The sequence below is a fragment of the Chiloscyllium plagiosum genome, unplaced genomic scaffold (assembly GCF_037043375.1).
Source record: "Chiloscyllium plagiosum isolate Xiang-an unplaced genomic scaffold, Cpla_swu_hap1 HiC_scaffold_18, whole genome shotgun sequence".
NCBI classification, from domain to species: domain Eukaryota; kingdom Metazoa; phylum Chordata; class Chondrichthyes; order Orectolobiformes; family Hemiscylliidae; genus Chiloscyllium; species Chiloscyllium plagiosum.
The window spans coordinates 49,184,155-49,208,916 of NW_028270156.1; the positions used below are offsets into that span (position 1 = coordinate 49,184,155).

General features: G+C 40.6%; 1 protein-coding gene across 1 annotated transcript; it reads left to right on the forward strand.

The window, feature by feature from the left end:
* The first annotated feature begins 6,825 nt into the window (after positions 1 to 6,825).
* Positions 6,826 to 23,971, forward strand: LOC122557847 (ferritin light chain). Its single transcript, XM_043705966.2, has 3 exons — positions 6,826 to 7,368; positions 20,127 to 20,273; positions 21,956 to 23,971. Exons 1-3 carry the CDS (start codon positions 7,201 to 7,203, stop codon positions 22,253 to 22,255), a joined length of 615 nt encoding a protein of 204 aa, XP_043561901.1. The 5' UTR covers positions 6,826 to 7,200; the 3' UTR covers positions 22,256 to 23,971.
* Positions 23,972 to 24,762: the final 791 nt, after the last annotated feature.

Here is a 24,762-nt window from a genome sequence, read left to right on the forward strand (position 1 = left end):
ATGTCATTTACTGCATTCAACATGGAACATTTGATGCAAAGCCTTCTCTCTGTTTTGCGTTTTACACATACAAGTGGATGTTTACTATCTCTGCAGGGAAGCTGGCCACCCTGATTGAAAGGCCCTCCAGGACCTCTCCAGTTCAGAGGCTGAAGAGGAAGCTTTGTCAAGGCATTTTCTGCTCAAGTACCAACAGCTTGGTAGGAACATCAGCTACATTTGATTCAGCAGTCGACCAAGGAAGAAGATCCACAGGTCGCTAGCACCCAGAGGACAGCCAGGGACTAGGTCCCTGCTCAACCCCAGGCAGAACTTGGACCCTGTTGTTGTTGGCAATCAGGGACTTTGTCCACATGCACAGGCAGACACAGGAGCAGCAGCCCTAACAGTCCTGAGGCTGCACCAGTATAGCTATTCTATGGAAATTCAGCTAGAATAACATGCAACTTCCATGGACAGTCTCAGGATCTTCTGGGTATTCGCTCAGCCTTCCACTCCATTGGCCTGGCTGTTGGTCCTCAGCAGCCACAGCAAGTGATGGGCCAAGCCAACTTCACCTCACACCAGCTAGGCTATCCACATAAGCAAACAGAACAATGCTAGTAGGTTCCCAGCCGGAGGAGGTACCACACAACGGTCTTTCAGATGTCTCTTGCTGGGAGAGTCCAGAGGTGGCAGGGCCTTCCACCTTTAACTTGCCTACTGTTGTCAGATCTGTGAGTGTTCAGGCCAAGAAGAGTGCACTTGCCTTTTGCAAGAAGACACACAATATGTCTGGGCCCTCCAAACCTCCAAGGCCAATGGGCTCCAGTGCAGGGTAGGTTCCTTCCAACCAAACTGCAGGATCTGGCTCTGTACCTTGGAATAACGGGGAGGGGGTATGAAAAACAAAAAAAAACTTGAGGGCACATTGATGGCACAGGTAACTTTTTTTTCTGCAAATAAATTTTGACCTTTGTTAAAACATGCTCAGAATACCACTGCATCTCTGCGTATTCCTCCATGTGTAATCCCTGCTGTAAGTCTCTATCCATGAGGTCAGACATCAGTTCACATGCATGATGTTCCATGGAGCAATGCTTGACTTGAGAAGCTAATGCACCATGCACGGACAATGTGAACAGCACCTTATGCAACTATTTGCCCAGGCATATAGGTGTTGGTATGGTATCACCGACCTCAGTGGCAAAAACTGCTGTTCTTATACAAAATGGTGACGAATGTTTGGGCAGTAAGGCAATGCTTGCAGCATACGCAGTGTGTTTGCTGTTTGTGCTGCTGCTGGCACATATCACATGTGTACAATTGATATCCACATCCCTGACAGAGGACTGATGACTAGCAAGACAAGACAACTGGCTCTGTAATTGCACTAAAAGACATAGCAAGGAAGGCAAGGCCAGGCACGGCACATGCTGTAAACATCTAGGTTGATGCTGAGTGAGCAAGTATTAAGAGGGCAATGGGCAGCCCTGAGAGGCAACTTGGTCAAATCCATGAATGAGGTGCCTGTCCCTGTGTACAAAGAAGCTGATTGCTGGTATATCCCATGGTACACCTTAAAGAGCAGAAGAATGCTGCAAGTGGATCAGAGAGGTGCCACCAGGGTTCTGAGATGTGGTTGTTAGATAACATTGTCAATAACTGTGGAGTACACAGGCCCTGGATTATGCCTTAAGACATTATTGCAGGATGCACAAGATGGCAGCTCAGAGGAGCAAGCAATGATCTGAAGTTGACAGATCCCTGCTCTGAATTTCATGTCAGGAATTGTTAACACCTAGTTTCCTCTTCAGCAGATAAGAGAGTAGGAAGCTGCATATTCATAAGCTGTGATTCGCTGTTAATGAGGCCAAGAAGAAGCACTAATCCCTGTTGATTAGCACCTCGCCATTTTCTGGTAAGAATCTTGCCTCAACAGCAGACCTCCCTCTAAAAATGCAACATTAACTCCCATTAATAGTATCTCATCTCAGTATTTGGGTCACAAACATCCTTCAACATTTTCTTGGATTTATAAGGAATACATTTAAAGTTTTTCCACAAATAAAAACACAGCATCAAGCTGTTGTTAGAAAGATGTTTAGTTTGACAAGTTCCCTGATTACTTTAGTAGAGGCATTAATAAAGTTATACTTGTGTTAAAACAGCAGATGGTTGAACATTAGATCAATAGTTCTCCTGACATTGAGAAAGGCCTCACTTGAATTATCACTTTATCTCTCATTTCTCACCGTAACGCATGGCATTCAGGCCCCTGTAAAGTTTCACTCGTAATTGCAGAAATAGAAAAACTTTCTAAGAGCGTCAAGATGATAGCAGTAGATTTCATAAGTCTTGCAGTAATCATTGCTTTAATTACTTTATGATGCCATTGATGTAAGGTAGCATCACGGATTGAACTATTACTCTTTGTTAGCCATTTCTCTTGGATTCTCCAGAAAGCCTGTGATTTGGGATTCAGTCTGGCACTATTTAGTGACTGCTGTCATGGGCTGTACTGGTCCTTCTGAGTGTGCTGCATCTGTGTCTCAGCATTACCCAAGAATTACTATTTTCTGATACTCTGGAATTCCAACAAGTTATTTTATTTGTGCAGCTGTATGTAGAATGCTGATTTCCATTTTACAAGTCTCTGATATTATTGTTCCATTCCTTCTTCTCAGAGACTTGATAGATTTGACTGCTGATGTTAGTGCTAGATCATTTTATATGTCATTATATTTTTGCATGCAAATTCTCATTATATTACACCATGTCTCCCTGTCCCAAACACTATCAACTGTTGGGTAAAGCATGCCTTTCAACACCCACTTTGTTGCCTATGACTGGGAACAACCTTCAAATCAAAACAAAAAGTCATAAGTCAGAACATCATCTGCTGTTTGTAACAGATCTGTCCTTCATAATATTAATAATAATGAAGGTAGGAGTAACCCCGGTTAAAACCATTTTATCTCAGCATTTGGGTCACAAGCATTCTTCTACATTTTCTTGGAGTAAAATCATGAATGAATTTATAATAAATATGTTTACAATTTCTCTACTGTTACAGCATCAAGGTGTAGTTAAAAATGGTGTTTGGTTTAACAAGTTAATTGATTATTTAAGCAGAGGTATTAATAAAATTAGTACTTGTGTTAAACCAGGTGAATATGTTTAGTATTCACCTACTAATATCAGCAACAGCAATTTCTATAATGCTTGTAGGTTAAGTTGTTCCTATTGGTAAAAGAGGATATTGATTTTAATGTTTAAGAGACTTGGGTCAGTTCATGGAAATTACATTTATATTGGGAAAGAGCACAAATTTGAATCATGGCTAACAATTTTTGAAATTTTTATACAAAGGAAGGACATGAGTATTTTTTCAACTGGATAATTGCAAATTTTTTATCAGTGTACCTGCAGTAAATCTGCAATCGTTAATCTTTCCATATAATTGTTGTTATATATCACTAGAATTGAATATACTAAACAGCATTACTTTGCTATTGACACAGATATAGCATTAGTATGAAAATTACTCAGTCTTTCACGATCAGTTTCCTAGTCAGTCCAATGTGTTCTCTGACATCGAAAATTATTCAAACTGGTTTGAGGCTACAATGATAATGTTATGCAAAAAGCAATACACTTGTATGCTTTTGTTTTCTTTTCAAACAAATGAAACAGAACAGCAAATTTCCACACAGCAATTACCACTAATTGTTATATGATAATAAGCAAATAAACTTCTGGTATGGCATCACCCACAATCTCCAATCAGAAATTTCACAGTGCTCTGGATCAAGTGGGATTTATATGCATTTGGAGAGGCAAGAAATGATTTGGTATAGTTAGCATGGTTTTGTGTAAGGGAACATGTGTCTCACAAACTTCATTGAATTTTTTGAGGAAGTAACCAAGGAGATTGATGAGGGCAAAGTGGTACACATCGCACAAGGTTCCACATGGCAGACTGATTAAAAAGGTTAGATTACATGGGACTCAGGATGAGCTTGCAAATTGGATACAAAATTGGCTTAACGGCAGGAGACAGAGCGTGGTGGTGGAAAGTTGTTTGTCGGACTAGAAGCCTGTGACCAGCAGTATTCCACAGGGATCGGTGCTGGGTCCACTTTTGTTTGTAATTTATATAAATGACTTAGATGAGAATATAGGAGACATGGTTAGTAAGTTTGCAGATGACACCAAAATTGGATGATGGGAAAACGTTACCTAAAATTCCAAAGTGGTTTTGAACAATTGGGTCAAGGGGCTGAACAGTGGCAGATCGAGTTTAATTTGGATAAATGCAAGGTATTGCACTTTTTGTAAAACAAACAAAGGTGGGACATTTACAATTAAAATGCAGGCCTTGGGTAATGTTGTAAAACAGAGAGACCTAATGTTCAAGTACATAATTCTTTCAAGTTTGCATCACAGATAGTTAGTGTGGTTAAGAAAGCATTTAACACGCTTGTTTTCATTGCTCAGGCATTTGAACATAGAACTTGGAATGGTATGTTAAGGTTGTACAAGATGTTGGTGAGTTAAGTTCTGGTCTCCCTGTTATAGGAAGGATATTATTAAGCTGGAGGGGGATCAGAAAGGATCTACCAGGATGTTGCTGGGAATGGAGGGTTCGAGTTTTAAGGAGAGGCTGAATAGGCAGAGACTTTTTTCACTGGAGCATAGCTGGTTGAGAGGTGACCTTACAGAGGTTTATAAAATCATGAGGGGTGTAGATAATGTGAATGGCAGGTATCTTTTCTCTATGATAGAGGATTTCAAGACAAGGGGGCATTTTTGTAAGGTGAGAGGAGAAAGATGTTTTTTTAAATGGAGCATTTTTTTTACACAGAGATCAGTTCGTGTGTGGAATAAACTTGCAGAGGAAGTGGTGGATGTGGGTACAGTTAAAATGTTTTTTAAAATTTAGAAAAGTACATAAATATTAAATATTTGGAGGAATATGGGTCAAGCACAGGCAGGTGGGACCAGTTTAGTTTGAGGCTATAGTCAGCATGGACTGATTCAACCAAAGGGTCTGTTTCTGTGCTGTATGACTCCATGACTCTAAGTAAATGTCAAAATACTATTCTGTACTGAATCTCTTGGTCTGTACCCGTCTTTCACTCTTCATAAACTTAAGCTCATCCAAAGCTCTGCTGCACATTTCCTAACCCATACCGAGTCCATCACCTTGAAGCTGCTGATTTTGACTCCCAGCCTGCAATGTCTGAATTTAAAAGTTTCCATCCTTGTTTCAAATGATTCCATGTCCTTGTCCCTCTTCCTCTCTGTAAATACCTTCAGTCCTACAACTGTCCGAGATCTCCACACTCGAGCAATTTTGAAATCTAGTGCATCCTCGATTTTAGCCACATCACTGGCATTCAGTGGGTAATTGATTTATGTATTGTCACAGGTGTCTTGTTATAAAATACAGTGAGAAATGTTGTATAGTATTGCCATGCTTCAGCACCATCTTAAAACACAGAAAATTAAACCAAAACATGGAATAAGGCAGAAAAATGAAAAAAAGTATCCAACTTTACGGTCCTTGTTGAGTGCTCCATCACGGCCAAGGACCTAGTGACCAGGCAATCCTCTTGCAAGGATGCCTGCCTTGAAGAAGTTTTCCTCCTCTCTCTACAAGAATCTCTCCACGCTTCAGGCTCTCTGCCTTTATTCCTGATGAAGGGCTTTTGCCCGAAACGTCGATTTTGCTGCTCGTCGGATGCTGCCTGAATTGCTGTGCTCTTCCAGCACCACTGATCCAGAATCTGGTTTCCAGCATCTGCAGTCATTGTTTTTACCTCTAAGAGCCCCCTTTGCTGCACTACTGCCATTGGAATGAACATCACCAGTCTTTGGCGCTATCAAGGAGTCCTCGCTTTGGGCTTTGCCTCCACCACAGCCCACAACCTGTCGAGTTCCTATTCCAGAGGCACCATCACTGCCACAGGCAAAGACCTGCCGAGTCTCTGGGCCCATGTTTCCAGCCTACCGTAGCCAGGCGCCATCACCGCTGTAGCCAACACTCCACTGACATCACTCCAGCTTCCCCACAATGTCAGAGGATGAAGAAAAGCAAAAGGAGGAAGAAACAGACAAAAAAAAGGAGAGGGAGAGAGAGAAGGAGTCGGCCAACCTGGAGCATACATTGGCCATGTTTCCATAGAGAAGATTTGAAAATAGTGAATCGACTTTCTCTATTAAAAGCCAAAACTGTGCTTTCAAACTTTAAAAAGCCTTCCAGATTGAAATATGTTTTCCCCAAAGACTAAATAGAAAGAAATTTGTTACATTGCTTGGTAATCAAAACAAACTTGCAGCATTTTAGGAAACTCCGTACTCCCTGTCAATGTAATGACTGGCACCAGAAAAGGCCAACACTGGAAATAAATGACCACAGGATGAGCATGCTCTCAGTCATGAGCCAGAATTTACCATTTTTCCGTTTTAATTCAAGTGAAATGGGCCGTTGAAGTATGGTGTTAGCTTACTATATGTAGACACATTACAATGTTTGAAGTAAGTGAATAAAGCAATCTTCATCTCTCCATATCTCCACTTGGTCTTCCTTCCGATAAGTTTAATGCAAACAACACAGATACGTGATTTAGATTGGCTCGTGTTACATCTGTTACAATATTGCTGGAGTTTTCCTTATCTATCCCTCCAATGGCGTTGCACTAATTCTGCTGATTGTCACTGATGTGTGACAGATTAGTTTACTTTCAAAAAAATCAAGGGAGGGTATATTTTATTTTCCAACTGCTAAGCAGAAGTTGTCAGAAGGGTGTTGTAGGTATTCGTTGTTCTGTCAAGTCAGATTTCATTCGCTTTGAATGGGACTGTCCTGTGTAATCTCTGTGGATGTGTTCAGTGGACCAGCTATTTACGTGTTATGCTGATGACTCAAGACAGATTAAGCAACAATTTTGCCAAATGGTGGGAAATATGTGGAACAACTTGAAAGTTCCTATCCCCTCCCTCCCTGACAAGCTGCCCGTCAGTCGTAATCTATTTCATGCTTCACTTGTGATCACTTCCACCTTTAAGCCTTCTTGACCCTTGTATTCTCATCATCCGGATGAAGCTCGGTTTGAACTGGAAGAGGAAAGTATACGTTCCGTAGCTGCAAAGAGCGCGTTTCGCTACCACGGTTTTTCATTTAGCAGTTTTATTACGCTAGCTGTCTGGGTGCTAATGGAAGAACCGAAGGGGAAGCGGCAGAAAACCTGCCTACCTATCTGCTCCTGCCACCAGCCGGTGTCTGGTAGCCAGGTGAAGCAGAACTACCCAGCCAGTGTGGAGGAGGCGGTGTGCGGGCTCATCACCCTCTACTTCGAGCTTTCCTACCGTTTCCAGGCTCTGGTAAGGCGCGGGGGGTGTGCTGAGGTTGGGACTGGTTAAGGGTTGAGCAACATAACCAGATGGGTCAGAAGCAAAACAGCTCCGGGCAGGGAGAGCGTGTTCAGCAAATTCGGCTCCTCTCAGCAAAGGCGAGAGGTGTTGGACACTTATAGTTGACTTAAAACTTTGCTTTCCCTCCATGGACCTCTTGAGTTTTTCCAGCAATGTCTGGTTTTTATTCCCGGTCTTGGGAGAGATGTGTACTTCCTCGATGCAGATTGGAGTTTAAGTACTCGGGACCAAACGATTAGTTGAATCCGTGTAGCTGAGGGTCACCCCTCTAATGTTGGAGGGGTTGGGGTGGGTGGGAGTGTGGTGGTGGCAATGGAATCTGCAATTGGGACCCTAATTAGTTCCGGATCTAGACACATAGGGATTTGAAAAGTTTTAAAACTTTTAAAAGTTTGTGCTCCTACTGGGCGTAAATATTTATTTTAAAATGTGGCTGCCATGGGAAATATCAATGACATTTCTGAGCGAGTAAAGAAAAACTTCTATTGTGAATATGAAAAATGTGAACCTTTTTATTTTAATTCATTGAGTTAAATATATTAACAGCGTGTGCTATGTACAGTATTGAAGATGTCTAGATTCAACAATAAAATTGCCCTTCCCCAAAAATATACACATATAGAGTCATAGAGATGTACAGCACGGAAACAGACCCTTCGGTCCAACCCATCCATGCCAACCAGATATCCCAACCCAATCTAGTCCCACCTGCCAGCACCTGGCCCATATCCCTCCAAACCCTTCCTATTCATATACCCATCCAAATGCCTCTTAAATGTTGCATATGTATATATTTTAAATCTCTAGATTCCAGTATTAAGGAATTTTTTTTTGCTGTCTTAATGCTAGTGACTTCTAGGGAGGTTAATAAGAGAAGTTTGACCTTGCCTTGATGTATCTCTTCAGTGCTAATATCAGGGTTTACAAAATGCCCAAGAAGGTCCTTCAAGTTTCCTGAGAATGATAAATTGCTGAAATATTATAGAGAGCATGGATCACACCACATGCCGTCTCAAAATATTTGCCTGTGAGAGGTGTCCCTTAAGTGAAAGAAAATCAGTAAGAGGTCCAGATACTATGTAAAAACACTGCTTGTCTCTGTACAAGTACAGTGACCAGTCTCAGACTTTGATACATTATAAAAGTACCCAAGTGTTAATGAGATGAAGTCATCAATATCTTTTATTGATTAAGTGTTATGATTATTTTTATTCACAGTTTGATTATAGTACGATACAAGAGGCCCTGGTACATACTGTATTCTTTGGTCAGAACTTCAGTTATTGGGGAGCTGAGGATGCTGTAAAATTATGGCAGGCTTTTTCTTCAGTAGAAATGCACTGAACTGAAAATAAGTGAAGGCAGTTTGAAAAATGGAGCAGTTCAGTAATGTGTCTACTGGAGCATTCCAGATTAGCAGTCTAGGATTGGCTAGTATTTAATTTTGAAAATATACCACACTACTGCATTTGTTGAGCGTATGGGAGGAGCTAAAACCTAATGAGCCTGCCCCTATGACAGACTTATTTACAGCACAGAAGGTCACCATTCAACCTATCCAATCTAGGTTGGCTCTCCACCAATCAATCCAATCAGCCCATTTCCCAGCTCTAACTGCATAGTCCTGCAAGTGTTTTCTTTTCAAAGCCCATCAGTTTCCTTTTCAGATCATTTATCATCTCTGTTTCCACCACTTCCATGGGCAGCAAGTTCCAGGATATTACTATTTACACTTAGCGATTTAATCTAGCAAGTACTTTGGTGTTAATTTTGAGTGAAAAATCAATATTAATTTAAAAGTTAACATTTTATTACAAATATAATCCAAAGGCTGATAGATGCATATGGCAGTAGTTAGTGGGTAGACCTAAGTGAAGTTGCCTTATTCATTATACTGGTGCTAAGTCATGAGAAAAAGTTTGCTAATTTTTAATTTTATAGGGCAGGTGGGAGCAACATGAGTTTAAAAAGTGTCAAACAGATTGAAATTCAAATCGAACAAAATTCTGAGGAAGGGTCACTGGATCTGAAACATTAACTCTACTTTCTCCTCACAGATGCTGCCAAACCTGCCGAGTGTTTCCAACAATTTCTGTTTTTGTTTCTGACTTCCAGCATCTGCAGTTCTTTTGGTTTTTAACATTTATTTCAAGGTGCTTTTCATATATCTTAATAGCTAAAGGCAATATACTTCTGACACCATTGAACTGCACCTTAGAAAACATTAGGACCTTCAAAATTGGAGGACAATTAGGGAAGAGTAAGTCTGGATTATTAGTATTATTACTAATTATCAGTAGTTCAAATTCTCTGCGAAGACCTTTGCTGTCAATGTCATTACAGTGGGTAAGCTCACTACCATTAGATCAGTTGTGACCTAATGCTCAAAGATCCATAGTCCTGAGTCTTCTACAGGAGTCCTGACAAACTGTGTTAATTTGAGGGACAGATTACCACCATTACAACATCAACATAACAGTTTTTAATATAAAAGAAATTGCCTTGACAATTGGAAGTCAGGTTTAAACAAGAGTGAGAGAAAAATTGGACATGTATTTGAAGATATAGTCAATTCTTGAATTTTAAGGAGAATTTGAAGGTGAGCAAAGAGATGCCACAATGTAATATGTGGACGGAGACAGGTGAATGAAGATTTCTTACTATCACAATTGGAAGAAGAGGGAAAGAGATTAGACCAGAATCAAAGAACAGAGGAAACAAATAGGGAAGTAGGACTTAAGGGAGAAGAAACAACACAGAGGGATGTGTAGGCTTTGGGGAGAAGTTTGAAATTAATGCATTTGAGGATATGAGCCAGTAGAGCTGAGAAAGGACAGGACCTTTTGGTCAGAAGAACATCATCTGGAACAGAATTCAGGTCATATAATATTATATGAGTTGGAATTTATGATGAACAGAAATTCCCAGGTGTATTCAGCAAGGTTAAGTAAGTAAAGTGGCAAAAACAGGGTTTTAGCTGAAATATGGGCGCAATAGCATCAGACTGGACATTTCAAAAGTGGCATAAAGCAATCTGGTTACTCTGAATGTCAAATTTAAAATGCAGCTCAAGGTGGAGTAAATGTGGGGAAGTAAGTAGCATAACGGTAATGTTACTGGAGTAGTGCGGTCCAGGTTAATGCTCTGGGCCATGGGTTCAAATCCACCAGCATTCTGGAATTGAAGGCTCATTTCAGTAATGGTGGGCATTAAATTATTATCAGTTGTCATTGAAAACCCATTTAGTTTACTAGTGGTTTTTAGGAAAGGAATTCTGCCATCTTTGCCCAGTCTCTTCTCCGTGTGATTCTGGACCAACAGAAATGTGCTTAACTCTTAAATGTCCTCTGACATTACTCATGACCTAGGAAGGCACTTAGTTGAAGGAAAATTAGAGACGGCAATCCATGTCAGACATCCCATGAAAGAAAAGAAACAAGTTATATTTTAGGTGTATAAACTACTCATTGCCTCAATTGTCATTATTTCACCTGTATGTCCTGATTTTATTAGGGAACAATTTTCATTACTTGTTAAACTGTTTTCTTCTTACATTTTTATTTTGGCATGTTGCCAAGTGCTCCCAGCAACTATCAAATGATGATGTGATGTCACAGCAGCTCCCACCCAGCATCCTCTGCACAGTGTTCCTGATCAATGTTTTCTGTTTTCATGGCTTTCACTAGTGAAAGTGCATTGTGAGATTACGCTTAACTTTTATCATGTTGAATCCACGTAAATGTTGCAACCCTGAATGGGAAACACATTGCTAGTGCAAATGTTGAAACTGCTCAATGTAAATGACAGAGTAAAAGTGTGATTCCCAATGTGAAATTAGTCATAATTTAGTAAAGTAAAAGTGGTAATCATGCTGTTAACAGCATTTGCCATCTTAGATTGCTACTGCCAACCATTTGTTCCATCCTGCAAAAGAGAAATGAGTGAGAAAGACATACATGTTCTGCTGCATTCAAAACAGAAGATAACATGGCAGCACAGTGAAGCAGTTTAGATAATAAAACACAGACTGGCAATGTGGCTTGGTAGTCTTTATGAGAAGAGCACACCAATCCACCTTGTCTTTATCCAGTGAAGGGTATAAATTTTTATGAAAACATCAAGAAACAAGAGAGAGCGCTCGAGTATAAGCCCCAGGGAGAAACAAGAAACCTCTGATGCAAGCCATGGCTAGTTTAATCATTTTATAGCATGAAACAGCTTTGAAAACATACAGAGAAGCTGCACATGCTGCTAGTATATTCCCAGAGAAATTGTGGCAGATTAGAGGACAGGACTACAACCCTGGCTGAGTTTTCAATGCAGCTAAGACAGGTCAGTATTGGAAACGAGTGCTGTCCAGAATCTACAACTCCGTTAATGAGAAAAGTGCTCCTAGCTTTAAGGTTTTGAAAGAGCACCTTGTTCTGTTACTGCACAAATGGCACAGGAATCTGTTTGTTTATCAAAGTGAGAACCCAGGACAATGGAATGTTATAGGCGACAGTGAGGATTGCAGATGCTGAAGATTAGAGTTGAGTGTGTGGTGCTGGAAAAGTACATCAGGTCAGCCAGCATCTGAGGAGCAGGAGAATCGACATCTTGGCAAAAGTCCTTCATCAGGAATGGGACATTATGTCTAGTCTCATCTCCCTGTCACCTGGGATCACACTGTAAGGCATGGATAACTAGGCAGATTTTCTGTGACTGGTTCATGGACTACTTTGTGCCAAGGATGAATAAGTATCATGCCAAGGAAAATTTGACAGTTAAGATTCTTTGCATTTTGGACAGAGCGCATGATTTGAACTATGATGTTTTTTATCAAATATCAAAATGATGCTCCTGCCTCCACAAACGACATTCATCATTCGATGGACCAGGGTGTCACAGTGAGATTTAATGTCTACTGCCTCTGTAAGACTTTTCAGACTGTTATTGAAAAATCAGATGGTGAAGGGAATCTATCTGGAAATGATTGAACATCCTGCATCCTGTTAACATCATCGGTGATACAAGGGATGAAGACTCGATTTGTTGCCTGAAATGCATGGAAGAAGTTGTTCCCGGGGACTAAACAATTTGGTTGGTTTCAAACCGACCACTGTTCATAATGTGTTTGTGAATCTGGCATAGTAGATGAGTTGAGAGGTTGGAAGGGAGGATATTATGTAGTTACTCAAGTTCCATTCAAAGCTTCTCAGTCATGAGAAGATGGCAGAGCTGGATGTACAAGCATTCAGTGAAGAGCCTTTAGGTAACAGAGATGATCGCTGCTGGAAGGTGAAAAGGGGCTGAGCATAAAGTATCTGCACGTTGTTTTCAAATGAGACCTTGCACATCCACGATTATCTGGCAGGTCACTCAGCCTAACTGGCACAGCTTGTATATATCAGCTTGTCATGTTACCAAATGATTTGCGGTGCCAAGCTGTGTGAAAGAAAAGAGTCAACACTGGATATTTTCTTCAAAAGAGCGATAACCCCTGAACCTGCCAAACCAAAGCAGTCATGGAAAATGACGTCGCTCAGACCTACAGATGAAGAAGACAGGAAAAAAGAAGGCAGAAATAAAGAAGAATGAAATGAAGAACCAGCACCTCATCCACTCAAACTCAGCAAGCCAAACCAGTCACTTTTCCCAAGTTAAATATTAAATTCTTTTAAAGCAGTTTTTAAAAATTGTTCAAAAGTTGTGTGCAGAGTTTATAAAAATGAAGAAATAATAGTGTAAAAATCCCCAATTTTCACAACAAAGGTGACTTAAAGAATTCATCTGTACTTATTCTCCCTTAATTTTATTATCTTTCTCATGGGAAACAAATCCCCATTTCTCGCTCTTTCATTATTTGGTGGATTTCTCTAAAACCTATCTGGTATGAATAGTGAGGACTTGCAGTACACCATGAATTTGGGTTTAGGCAATGATTCAGGAAGGATGATGAACTCAAGAATTATGATAAGTACTGTTGGATCAATGCAGTGAAGATAAACAGTCATGTGAATTATTTTAGAAAAGAAACAAAAAGGATGGTTCAGTGGTTTGCACTGCTGCCTCACAGCACCAGGGACCTCGGTTCAATTTCAGTCTTCGGTGACTGTATGAAGATTGCACATTCTCCCTGTGTCTGTTTAGGTTTCCTCCCAGTCCAAATATGTACATGTTAGTTGAATTGGTCATGCTAAACAAATTGCCTCATGGTGTCCAGAGATGTGCAGGTTAGGTGGGTTAGCCATGGTAAAACTGCCATGTAGAGTTTTAGGGATGGGACGGGGAGGGTGTGGATCTGGTTGAGATGCTCTTTGTAGGGTTGGTTTAGACTTGATGTGCTGAACGGCCTCTTTCTGCATAGTAGGGATTCTGTGATTCAAGGAGAAGTCAAAACATCATTAGAACGTTGTGATAAATTGAGTCTGGTGAGGATTGGGGTGGAGATGGGAAATAAACTGTAGTGTTGTGAGTTTGAAGGTTGGGTTGAGAGTAAGATCCAAATAGACAGGAAGTCTGGAGGGATTAGGAAGACTTGTATTCTATTTTATTACAAGGCCTAGTTTTCATCACAGCCCTTGCTTACATACATTGTTTCTTCAGCCTTAAATGTATAGGCATTACAATTTCCATTATTTTCTTCAAATTTGTCTATCTCATCATTTTACTTAGTCTCCGAACCCCCCTCCAGCCATATATACATTCATTTAATTTTACTCTGACAGTTTTTATTAGCCTTTCTTTCCATTTTACCACCATTTCAGCTTCACTGTCTGGACTGACCTTGCTAAATCCTCTCATCACTCCATTTTTGACCGATATTAAAGGCCAATCTTATCAAGCAAATTTTCCGATTATGTCTTATGATTCATTATTCAATGTTTGTTGCTTCATTTTATTCTCTGCAAAGTGCCTTGTGACAGATTCTGCATTTCAAGTTATAATTTGTGCTGTTAATATTCTTAGAAATGTTGTTATTTCGATGAAATGTTTAACTAAAATCCTATCTTACTCTTTTGCTAATATGAAAGATTCCAGAATACAATTCAAACAGAACAAAGTTCCTTTGAGTGATATTACCCCTTCAGTTAACATTGTCAGAAACAGTTTACTTAATCATCAATTTCATCACCATTAATGAGACCCTGTGCAAATGATGCCTCACATGCCTACATCACAACAGTTATCATTTTCAATGTAATTGCACATGTAGCACATTGCCATATAAATACAAATCTTTGCCTCTTTCTGTACCTAGCATATTACCTGACAATTCTAATTATGTGGAGGAGAGAGAATGTGTGATGTTCAGCCCCTAGAATTGTCGACAAAATGGTGTGCCTATACAGAGGATGTATCTGAGTGCCAAAACAACAGAACTAACTGCTTTCCCAGTCACCAATGACTGTGGCATTTTCTTGATTATAGGTAAAATTATCTAGGTTGCACTTATCCACAAAATACTGACTCATATTGACTCAGCTTACAACAACACCATCACCAAACATGGGACTGGGATATCATAGCAATTACAGAAACATGGCTCAGGGATGGGCAGGACTGGCAGCTTAATGTTCCAGGATACAAATGCTACAGGAAGGATAGAAAGTGAAGTAAGAGAGGAGGCGGAGTGACATTTTTGATAAGGGATAGCATTACAGCTGTGCTGGTGGAGGATATTCCCAGAAATACATCCAGGGAAGTTATGTGGGTGGAACTGAGAAATAAGAAAGGGATGATCACCTTATTGGGATTGTATTATAGACCCCCTAATAGTCAGAGGGAAATTGAGAAACAAACTTGTAAAGAGATCTCAGCTATCTGTTAGAAAAATAGGGTGGTTATGGTCGGGGATTTTAACTTTCCAAACATAGACTGAGACTGCCATAGTGTTAAAGGTTTAGATGGAGAGGAATTTGTTAAGTGCGTACAAGATAATTTTCTTATTCAGTATGTGGATGTACCTGCGAGAGAAGGTGCAAAACTTGACCTACTCTTGGAAATAAGGCAGGGCAGGTGACTGAGTTGTCAGTGGCGAAGCACTTTGGGGCCAGCGACCATAATTCTATTAGATTTAAAGTAGTGATGGAAAAAGATAGACCAGATCTAAAAGATGAAGTTCTAAATTAGAGGAAGGCCAATTTTGACGGTATTGGGCAAGAAATTTCGAAAGCTGATTGGGGGCAGTTGTTCGCAGGTAAAGGCACAGCTGTAAATTGGGAAGCCTTCAGAAATGAGATAACGAGAATCCAGAGAAAGTATATTCCTGTCAGGATAAAAGGATATGCTGGTAGGTATAGGGAATGCTGGATGACTAAAGAAATTAAGGGTTTGGTTAGAAAACATTTGTGAGGTATAGACAGGATAAATCGAGTAAATCCATAGAAGAATATAAAGGAAGTAGGACTTTACTTAAGAGGGAAATCAGGAGGGCAAAACGGGATCATGGGATAGCATTGGCAAATAGAATTAAAGAGAATCCAAAGGGTTTTTACAAATACATTAAGGACAAAAAGGTAACTAGGGAGAGAATAGGGCCTCTCAAAGATCAGCAAGGCGGCCTTTGTGTGGAGCCACAGAAAATGGGGGAGATACTAAATGAATATTTTGCATCAGTATTTACTGTGGAAAAGGATATGGAAGATATAGACTGTAGGGAAATAGATGGTGACATCTTGCAAAATGTCCAGATTAAAGAGGAAGAAGTGCTGGATATCTTGAAACAGTTAAAGGTGGATAAATCCCCAGGACCTGATCAGGTGTACCAGAGAACTCTGTGGGAAGCTAGAGAAGTGATTGCTGGGCCTCTTGCTGAGATATTTGTATCATCGATAGTCACAGGTGAGGTGCCGGAAGACTGGAGGTTGGCAAACGTGGTGCCACTGTTTATGAAGGGTGGTAAGGACAAGCCAAGGTGGTAAGGAACTATAGGCCAGTGAACCTGACCTCGGTGTTGTTGGAGAGAATCCTGAGGGACAGGATGTACATGTATTTGGAAAGGTAAGGATTGATTAGGGATTAGGGATAGTCAACATGGCTTTGTGCATGGGAAATCATGTCTCACAAACTTGATTGAGTTTTTTGAAGAAGTAACAAAGAGGACTGATGAGGGTAGAGCGGTAGATGTGATCTATATGGACTTCAGTAAGGTGTTCGACAAGGTTCCCCAGGGGAGACTGATTAGCAAGGTTAGATCTCATGGAATACAGGGAGAACTAGCCATTTGGATACAGAACTGGCTCAAAGGTAGAAAACAGAGGGTGGTGGTGGAGGGCTATTTTTCAGACTGGAGGCCTGTGATCAGTGGAGTGCCACAAGAATCGGTGCTAGGTGCACTACTTTTCATCATTTGTAGAAATGATTTGGATGTGAGCATAAGAGGTACACTTAGTAAGTTTGCAGACGACACCAAAATTGGAGGTGCAGTGGACAGACAAGAGGGTTACCTCAGATTTCAACAGGATCTTGACCAGATGGGCCAATGGGCTGAGAAATGGCAGATGGAGTTTAATTCAGATAAATGCGAGGTGCTGCATTTTGGGAAAGCAAATCTTAGCAGGACTTACACACTTAATGGTAAGTTCCTAGGGAGTGTTGCTGAACATAGAGACCATGGAGTGCAGATTCATAGCTCCTTGAAAGTGGAGTCGCAGTTAGATAGGATAGTGAAGAAGGCGTTTCGTATGCTTTCTTTATTGGTCAGAGTATTGAGTACAGGAGTTGGGAGGCCATGTTGCGACTGTACAGGACATTGGTTAGACCACTGTTGGAATATTGCGTGCAATTCTGGTCTCCTTCCTATCGGAAAGATGTTGTGAAACTTGAAAGAGTTCAGAAAAGATTTACAAGGACGTCACCAGGGTTGGAGGATTTGAGTTATAAGGAGAGGCTGAACAGGCTGGGGCTATTTTCCCTGGAGAGTCAGAGGCTGAGGGGTAACCTTACAGAGGTTTACAAAGTTATAAGGGACATGGATAGGGTAAATAGGCAAAGTCTTTTCCCTGGGGTTGGGAAGTCCAGAAATAGAGGGCATAGGTTTAGGGTGAGAGGGGAAAGATATAAAAGAGACCTAAGGGGCAACTTTTTCACACAGAGGGTGGTACATGTGTGGAATGAGCTGCCAGAGGAAGTGGTGGAGGCTGGTACAATTGCAACATTTAAGAGGCATCTGGATGGGTATATGAATAGGAAGGGTTTGGAGGGATATGGGCCAGGTGCTAACAGGTGGGACTGCTAAATTGCCTGTAGTGTTCGGTAAAGGGGTAAATGTAGGGGTATGGGTGGGTTACGCTTCGGCGGGTCAGTGTGGACTTGTTGGGCCGAAGGGCCTGTTTCCACACTGTAAGTAATCTAATCTAATCTAATTGGGTTGGGATATCTGGTTGGCATGGACGGGTTGGACCGAAGGGTCTGTTTCCATGCTGTACATCTCTATGACTCTATGACATTGTTTGCCAGGCCAGCAATCATTGACCATCCCTAACTGCACTTGAGAAGCTACAGGTGAGCTGCCTTCTTGAACCACCCGTGTCCGCATGTGATGTAGGTACACTCACAATGTTGTGAAAAAGGAGAATTCAGGACGTCGATCCAGTGACACACAGAAAATGGTGATATAATTGAAAGTTAGGATGATCTGTGGCTTGGAGGGTAACTTGCAAATGGTGGTGTTCCCATGCATCTGCTGCCCTTGTCATTGTGGGAGGCTGAGGTCACAAGTTTGGAAGGTGGCATCTAATTACCAAGAACTTACTGACTAAGTAATCTAGCTAATGTTACTATAGTCAAGAAAATGCCACTGTCATTGGTGACTGGGAAAGCAGTTAGTTCTGTTGCTTTGATACTAGGATACCTCCTCTGTATTGGCATACCATTTTGTAGATAATTTTAGGGGCTCAACATCACACAATCTCTCTCCTGATGAAGAGCTTATGCTCGAAATGTCAAGTGTCCTGCTCCTTCGATGCTGCCTGACTGGCTGTGCTTTTCCAGCACCACACTTTTTGACTCTGATCACCAGCATCTGCAGTCCTCACTTTCTCCTAATGGTCAATTTATATTCTACCAGAAAACCAGGCTTCATCATAGCTTTGATTCAGTTATGAAGAGAATGGCTAAATGCCAAAGGAAGCAAGAGTAGCTGGACTCAATAGCATACTCTAGAATATACAACCAAGGGAAAGTTGAGACCAATATATATCTAACAACTTGTAGCCTAATTAATACAACATAAAATTATTATGATTGTTAAAAAAAACTATCATTACAGCCTAGAATAATACTTCATGTGTTCCTCGAGGAAGTTTCCAGACTCAGTCATCTTCAATTACTTCGTCAGTGGCTTTTCCATAATCGGTTCAGGAGTATGGCTATCCACTGATGATTCTAAATTGTTCTACCACAGTTCTGTTGCTGTAGTAGTCCACATTAGCATATAATTCAAACTGAGTAAGATTCATGCTTAGGCCGATAAATTACAGTTAACATGTACACAATATAGCTAAGCGTTACAGCCATAGAGTCTTATAACAGGCCCTTCAGTCCAACTCATCCATGCTGACCAGGTATCCCAAACGGAAATAGTCATATTTGCATGCATTTGGTTCATATTCCCATAAAAACTTTCCCTATTCATATTCCTGTCCAAATGCCTTTTAAATGTTGTAATTGTATCCACCTCTACTACTTCCTCTGGCAGAACATTCCATACACATACCACCCTCGATGTGAAAAAGTTGCCTCTCAGGTCCCTTTTAACTCTTTCCAGTCTAACCTTAACCCTGTGCTGTCTAGTTTTGGACTCCCCTACCCTTGGACAAAAAACCTTGACTATTCACCCATACCTTTGAACCTCATGATTTTATAAACTTCTCTAAGGTCACCCCTCAGACTCCTGATGCTCCAGGGTAAAAAGTCCCAGCCTATCCAGCCTGTCCTTATAGCTCAAACTTTCCAGTTTAGGCACAGCTATTTCCAGCAAACAATCCAAACAGTTTCCTTGACGTTCATTGGCATCAACGTTTTAAAATTCTCATTGTGACCATCTTGGGAGTTTGCAGTAGACCAGAACAACTTTATTGGGAGCAATTGAAGCAAAGGTTAGATACTGTCCAAAAAGAGCTAATTTCCTGGTCCCTCAATGATTCTGCACTGTCTATATGGCTGTGTGGAGGAATACTTATAAATCCTTTGACAGATGCAGCTGCACCAACATTCAAGAAGTTTGACATATCCAGGACATAAAGGTCTATTTGATTGCTGGATTATTTATATAGAAATAAGCAATGGAACAGGAACAGGCTATTCAGACCTTTGAGCCTGCTCTACCATCTAGTTAGACCATGGCAATTTTTACTTTAGATCCACCTACTCACTGGGTTCCCTAATCATGGATACAATTAGTGAATTAAAATCCGTCAATCTCCATTTCTAATCTTTTCAAATACCTAGCTTCTATGGCTTTCTGGAGGGAAGAACTCCACACTGCACACATCTTGTGTCATTACCTGTGATGTATCCAACCTCAATTTCTCTTTGTTAGCAATTGATTGATCACGTTTTTCTTAATACTTTGATCTAGCAATGTTATAAAATAATGCAGTCAGTGAAATAATGGCACCAGGAGTTTCCTTACTCCTGGATGTAGACAAGGACACTGACTGGTGATCATCTGATTTTAGGGACCATCACTCACTCTGTTTGGTGTTTCCCCTTTATTCCAGGCAGAGATCTTTGAACAAGATAACATTGCTTTGCCCAGGGTTTCTGGCTATTTCCGGCAAGTAGCTGAAGAGGAGGAACAGAATGCAAAAACCTTAATTGACTACCAGAAGGAGCGAGGTGGTCACTACTGCACCAAGGACATTAAGGTATCACCAAATGTTTGACCAGCTCAGACATGAGTCAGCAGCAATAGGATTTTCTGACCATACCATAGTATACCATGCCAAGAAAAATACACTTATCCAAAAGCAGTTAGATTTGATATTGATGAATCAATTGGCTAACATGTAATGTGACTTCTGATACATACAATTGTCACAGTATCAGCCAGCTCAAAATTTTATGCAACTGAAGAATCTTAAATGTGATTGGAATAGTGTCAACGGTTAACTCGTAAATTTGCGGTCATTCAAAAAACACAGCCAATACCAGATTGAAATCTTTTCTGAAGCATTGCATTTACTTGCTACTGTAATTTTTTTGTGATTTTGAAAGTTGATTTAGGCAGGTGACTTTTCCTTGAGAGAGGGAAATCAATGAATTATCATGTAAATGAATTTGTGGCATACAAGTATGTTCTTATTAGCAGGTCTGGTTGCTGGCCTTTAGGTCAAATAAGTAAATGAATTACACAAACAAGCCATAGGTATCGATGAGATGTATATTGTGGTGCTGAACTATCAAAAATTGTTGGCTTATTCAATAAGGGGACAGGTTGAGTGAACCCTGCAACTTTATGGACATGGGTGGAAGGTTTTTGTTCCAAACCTTTTGCAAATAACTGCAATATAATAAAAGTACAAAAGCTGCAGTTTGAAATGTATATAAAGGAGGCTATGATGGTTATTTTATTTAAGGTATTTAATAATTCTGAATTTCAAACTGGAAAAGGTTCAAATAATGTCAAACTGTCAGCCAAACTCAATGTTTATTTATTTACTTCTTACCCCATCCGAGTGATTACATGTGACTGTCATGCACCATAACAGTTCAATATCGACTGTTACTGACAAATGATGCTATCAACATTAAGTGTTGAATTCTATTAAGACCTGTAGTCACAGTCACGTCTTAATCAAATTACAGTCCAATCTAGCAATGATTGCATGTCTGTGTAACAGGCCTTATGCATTCAGTCTGTAGATATTAACAAGAATGTTGGGGTACACAATAGAGACGTTTGACATTAACATAGCCTCTTCCCTGACCGCTTTATGTGCCAGACCGGTTGACAACCAATGAAGCACTTTCTAAGAATAATCACTGTTGTAGTACCGTCCTGAGACATCCGCACCAAATATTTACCAGAGGTAAAGATACACAGAGACAAGCAAAAGAAAAAAAAACTTACATTTATACAGCACACTTCATAGTGCGCAAGCACTTGTTATCCTATGATGTCGTACAACTTAATTAGCAATTATGAAGTGTAATTAGCAATTATAACTCATTGTTATAATGTAAAGAAAACAATAGCCAGTTTGGGCACAGCAGAATCAGCAATGTGGTAATGGTCAGGTAATCTGTTCTGAGCTGTTAATCAAGAGGTAATATCATTCAGGACATGAGGAACACTTTTGAAAAAGTGTATTGAGATCTCTTATAATGTAGCACTCCCACTGGAGTACCTTAGTGGAATGCAAGAACATTGTAAATGGCTCCTTGGTGAATTTCAGTTGGATTCATTGCAATGGTCCACTAATGAAATATTCAGAGTACAAGGGTTTTTTGACTTTTCTCAGAGATGAGGGTGGATACATGGAAAAACCCCATCCCTGACACTTCATCTTTTTCACATGACCTTTTCAGTATTCCTTTTTCCTTCCAGAAACCCAGAACTGAGTCAGTCCAGAACATCTGTCAAGCGCTGGCTCTGGCATTGCACCAGTGGAAAACTGTGGCAACATTCTTGGAAGAATTGTGCGCACTGGGCAAAAGTTGCACAGACCCTCATACCACCAGCTTCATCAGGAAACAACTGCTTGTCCCCAAAATCCAACAAATCAAAGTGGTCAGTGATTTGATCACCAACGCTAACCGTCTGGGTTGTACAGATGAAGGGCAAGTTAGCTTTGGGGAATACCTCATTGACCAGCTGCAGGAAGAGTTGGAGAAGCCACCTGCCTGAGGTGGTCATCATTTGTTTTATATTCCATGAACGAAACATCACACCTTTTCTAATTGCATTGTATCAAATTCACTCCTTTAAAAAGATTCTCCCTTTTTCTAGGTTAAGAATTTAAATGTTCTTAATAAAAAGAAAGAAATAACGTTTTATATTGTTTCTGAAAATAGATATGTCATGGAGAACAGAGTGAGTATTGTCCACTCCATTGTGCACTGCACTTTGTACTATTTCCCAACTTTCCCATACAGCCGTGTAAGGAAGGACAGGAGACCACTTACAAAGAGTATTTAGGTACAAAACTCTCACATTATTTCTTTATTAATAATAAAGAATAGCTAGAGGTGAGAATATGATTTTGATTCAAGTAGTCCTGTTTGTTTTTTAAAGTGATTTGTCCTTTTACCCAATACATCAGTTGTGTTAAATTCTTCCACTGTATCACTGATTAATATCATCCTCGCCATCTCCTAAAACAGGAATTGTACAACTTTTCCATATATAAAACTGACTAACCAGGAATTTTTTGTGGTCTTTTACAATGACTCCTTTTCTTTCCCATACAATGTGGATAATCCTCGTGAAATCACGATGTCAAAGAATTATTTCCACTTTTTTTTGTGCAACTACATGCAATTAGAAAACCAAGACTTATTGAATCTATATTATCTGAGGGTCACTGGGCCCTAAACGTTAATTCTGATTTCTCTCCACAAATGCTGCCAGACCTGCTGAGTTTTTCCAGCAACTTTTTTTGTTATCTGCAAAGCTTGTAGTCCCTACAATGAGCAGTCGAAGGGAGCAAACACTCCTCAGTCTGTGTACACATGGTGCTCCAGTATATAGTGCTCCAGTATATACTCCGTGCTGTAGGTCAAACTTGTACTACATTGATGCCGCTTCCTCGAGTTTGTTTCCATTTAAGTTTAGAAAGCCATCCTTTATTTACGGCTTTTGATAACAGCAATATAGCCAGGGTGTCTGTTAAAGGACTATGCAATGCTGTGGCAGCCTTTGATCGTTTTCTTTCCTCTAATCGTGCTGGGGTTAGGTGAAGTGGTGCTTAACGGTAACCGTTCTGAATGGCTTTGAGCTGTCCTGCACTATTACAATTCAAAGGGTCTTCCATGAAAAAAAAAGACATTGAGTTATACATAGAGACGGGATATTCACTAAGCTGTACCAGTCTGAGTAGGGGCGGGGAGTGGCGGTGGAGGATGCTTAATGTTCCCCACACCCCGCGGGAATTTCTCTCTGTGGCCCACAGAGACCGATAGTAACTTTTAATGCTGGTTCCAAAATGCATTTCCAATCTCTCAAGACAACTGAAAATATCGTTTTATAACCGATTAAAAATTCCAAAGATTCTATGGCAGTATATTTTTTTTCCTTTGGAAGCAAAGATGTTGAAATCTATTTTCTAAATATTTTTCATACAGCATTTTTTATTTAAAAAAGGATATTGTTACTGTCTTGCTTAACAATCAATTGAAGGACTGGGTTTAGTATTGGTCCTGTAAACTGTTCAGTTGGATCTGGTTCACAATATATTCCGAGTTAGCTGTCAATGTCCCATGTCAGTGTGCCGATGAATGGTGTTTCTAAATTGCTGTAGGTGGGTTGCTTTTGCACTGGTGTGCTCACCTCATTGTTTCACAGTAGATGATATATCTCATGGATCTGTACCCAGAATCAAATAAAGAAATCTGGGGAAAAAAAGTGTTTTACTCCTAGTTTGTGTTGCAAAATCTCGGCTGTCGCCCTGGATGGCGCACTTAGCGCGCTTAACTCGCATTCTGTTCAAATGTTTGTTTTCAGAACTATTTCCCGACCTTCGGTCTTGATCTCTGAACGCCTGCTACTCGCATCATGGTCGATAATCGGAAGGCGGGTCAGTGAGGCCGAGCTGTGACAGCCACACCCCGCACTGGCCGGTTCATGATCCCGGTTGCCTACCTCCCCACACCCCGCCAGCGCGTTGCCCCCTTCCCGTCCGGTCAGCTGAACCTTTGGGATAGGCTTGGGAAGGCTTATCGCTCCGTTCGTTTCAAAATGTCAAAGATCTCCCCCTGACTTTTCTGTGTAGAAAACGGTGAAAATTTCCGGATCTGTCCATTGGGGGTGGGGGGGGATGTTAAGCAAATCCTACCAGCTGTCAGAAAGAGAGATCGAAATGTCCCACATTGTCAGTTTAAATCCGTCTGAGACCTGGGACGGTCCGGCTGACTGTCTCACTGTGACACTTACCTGCTCTTCCCAGGAGTAGTCCCATTGCCAGAGAATTTTAGAATTAGATGCGAGCGTTTGTGACTGCAATGAAAAGTCCTTCACATTCTCAAGTTGACCTCCCTCCCAAGCCGCTGGATGTATCGGAGAGTGACCCAGAAACTCTGTGGGAAAGGGGAGAATTTCGAGAAGGTTTTGAAGAAGGAGGTTGAAGGTGAACGAACTGTTAGAGAGAGAGAGGGGCTGCACTACAGAATGGAGAGAGAATTGAAGAGGTTTGAGGC

Coding starts and splice junctions, on each gene's coding strand:
- LOC122557847 (XM_043705966.2), top strand. CDS start 7,201: ATGGAAGAACCGAAGGGGAAGCGGCAGAAAACCTGCCTACCTATCTGC. Junction 7,369..20,126: donor CCTACCGTTTCCAGGCTCTG/GTAAGGCGCGGG, acceptor CCTTTATTCCAG/GCAGAGATCTTTGAACAAGA. Junction 20,274..21,955: donor ACTGCACCAAGGACATTAAG/GTATCACCAAAT, acceptor TTTTCCTTCCAG/AAACCCAGAACTGAGTCAGT.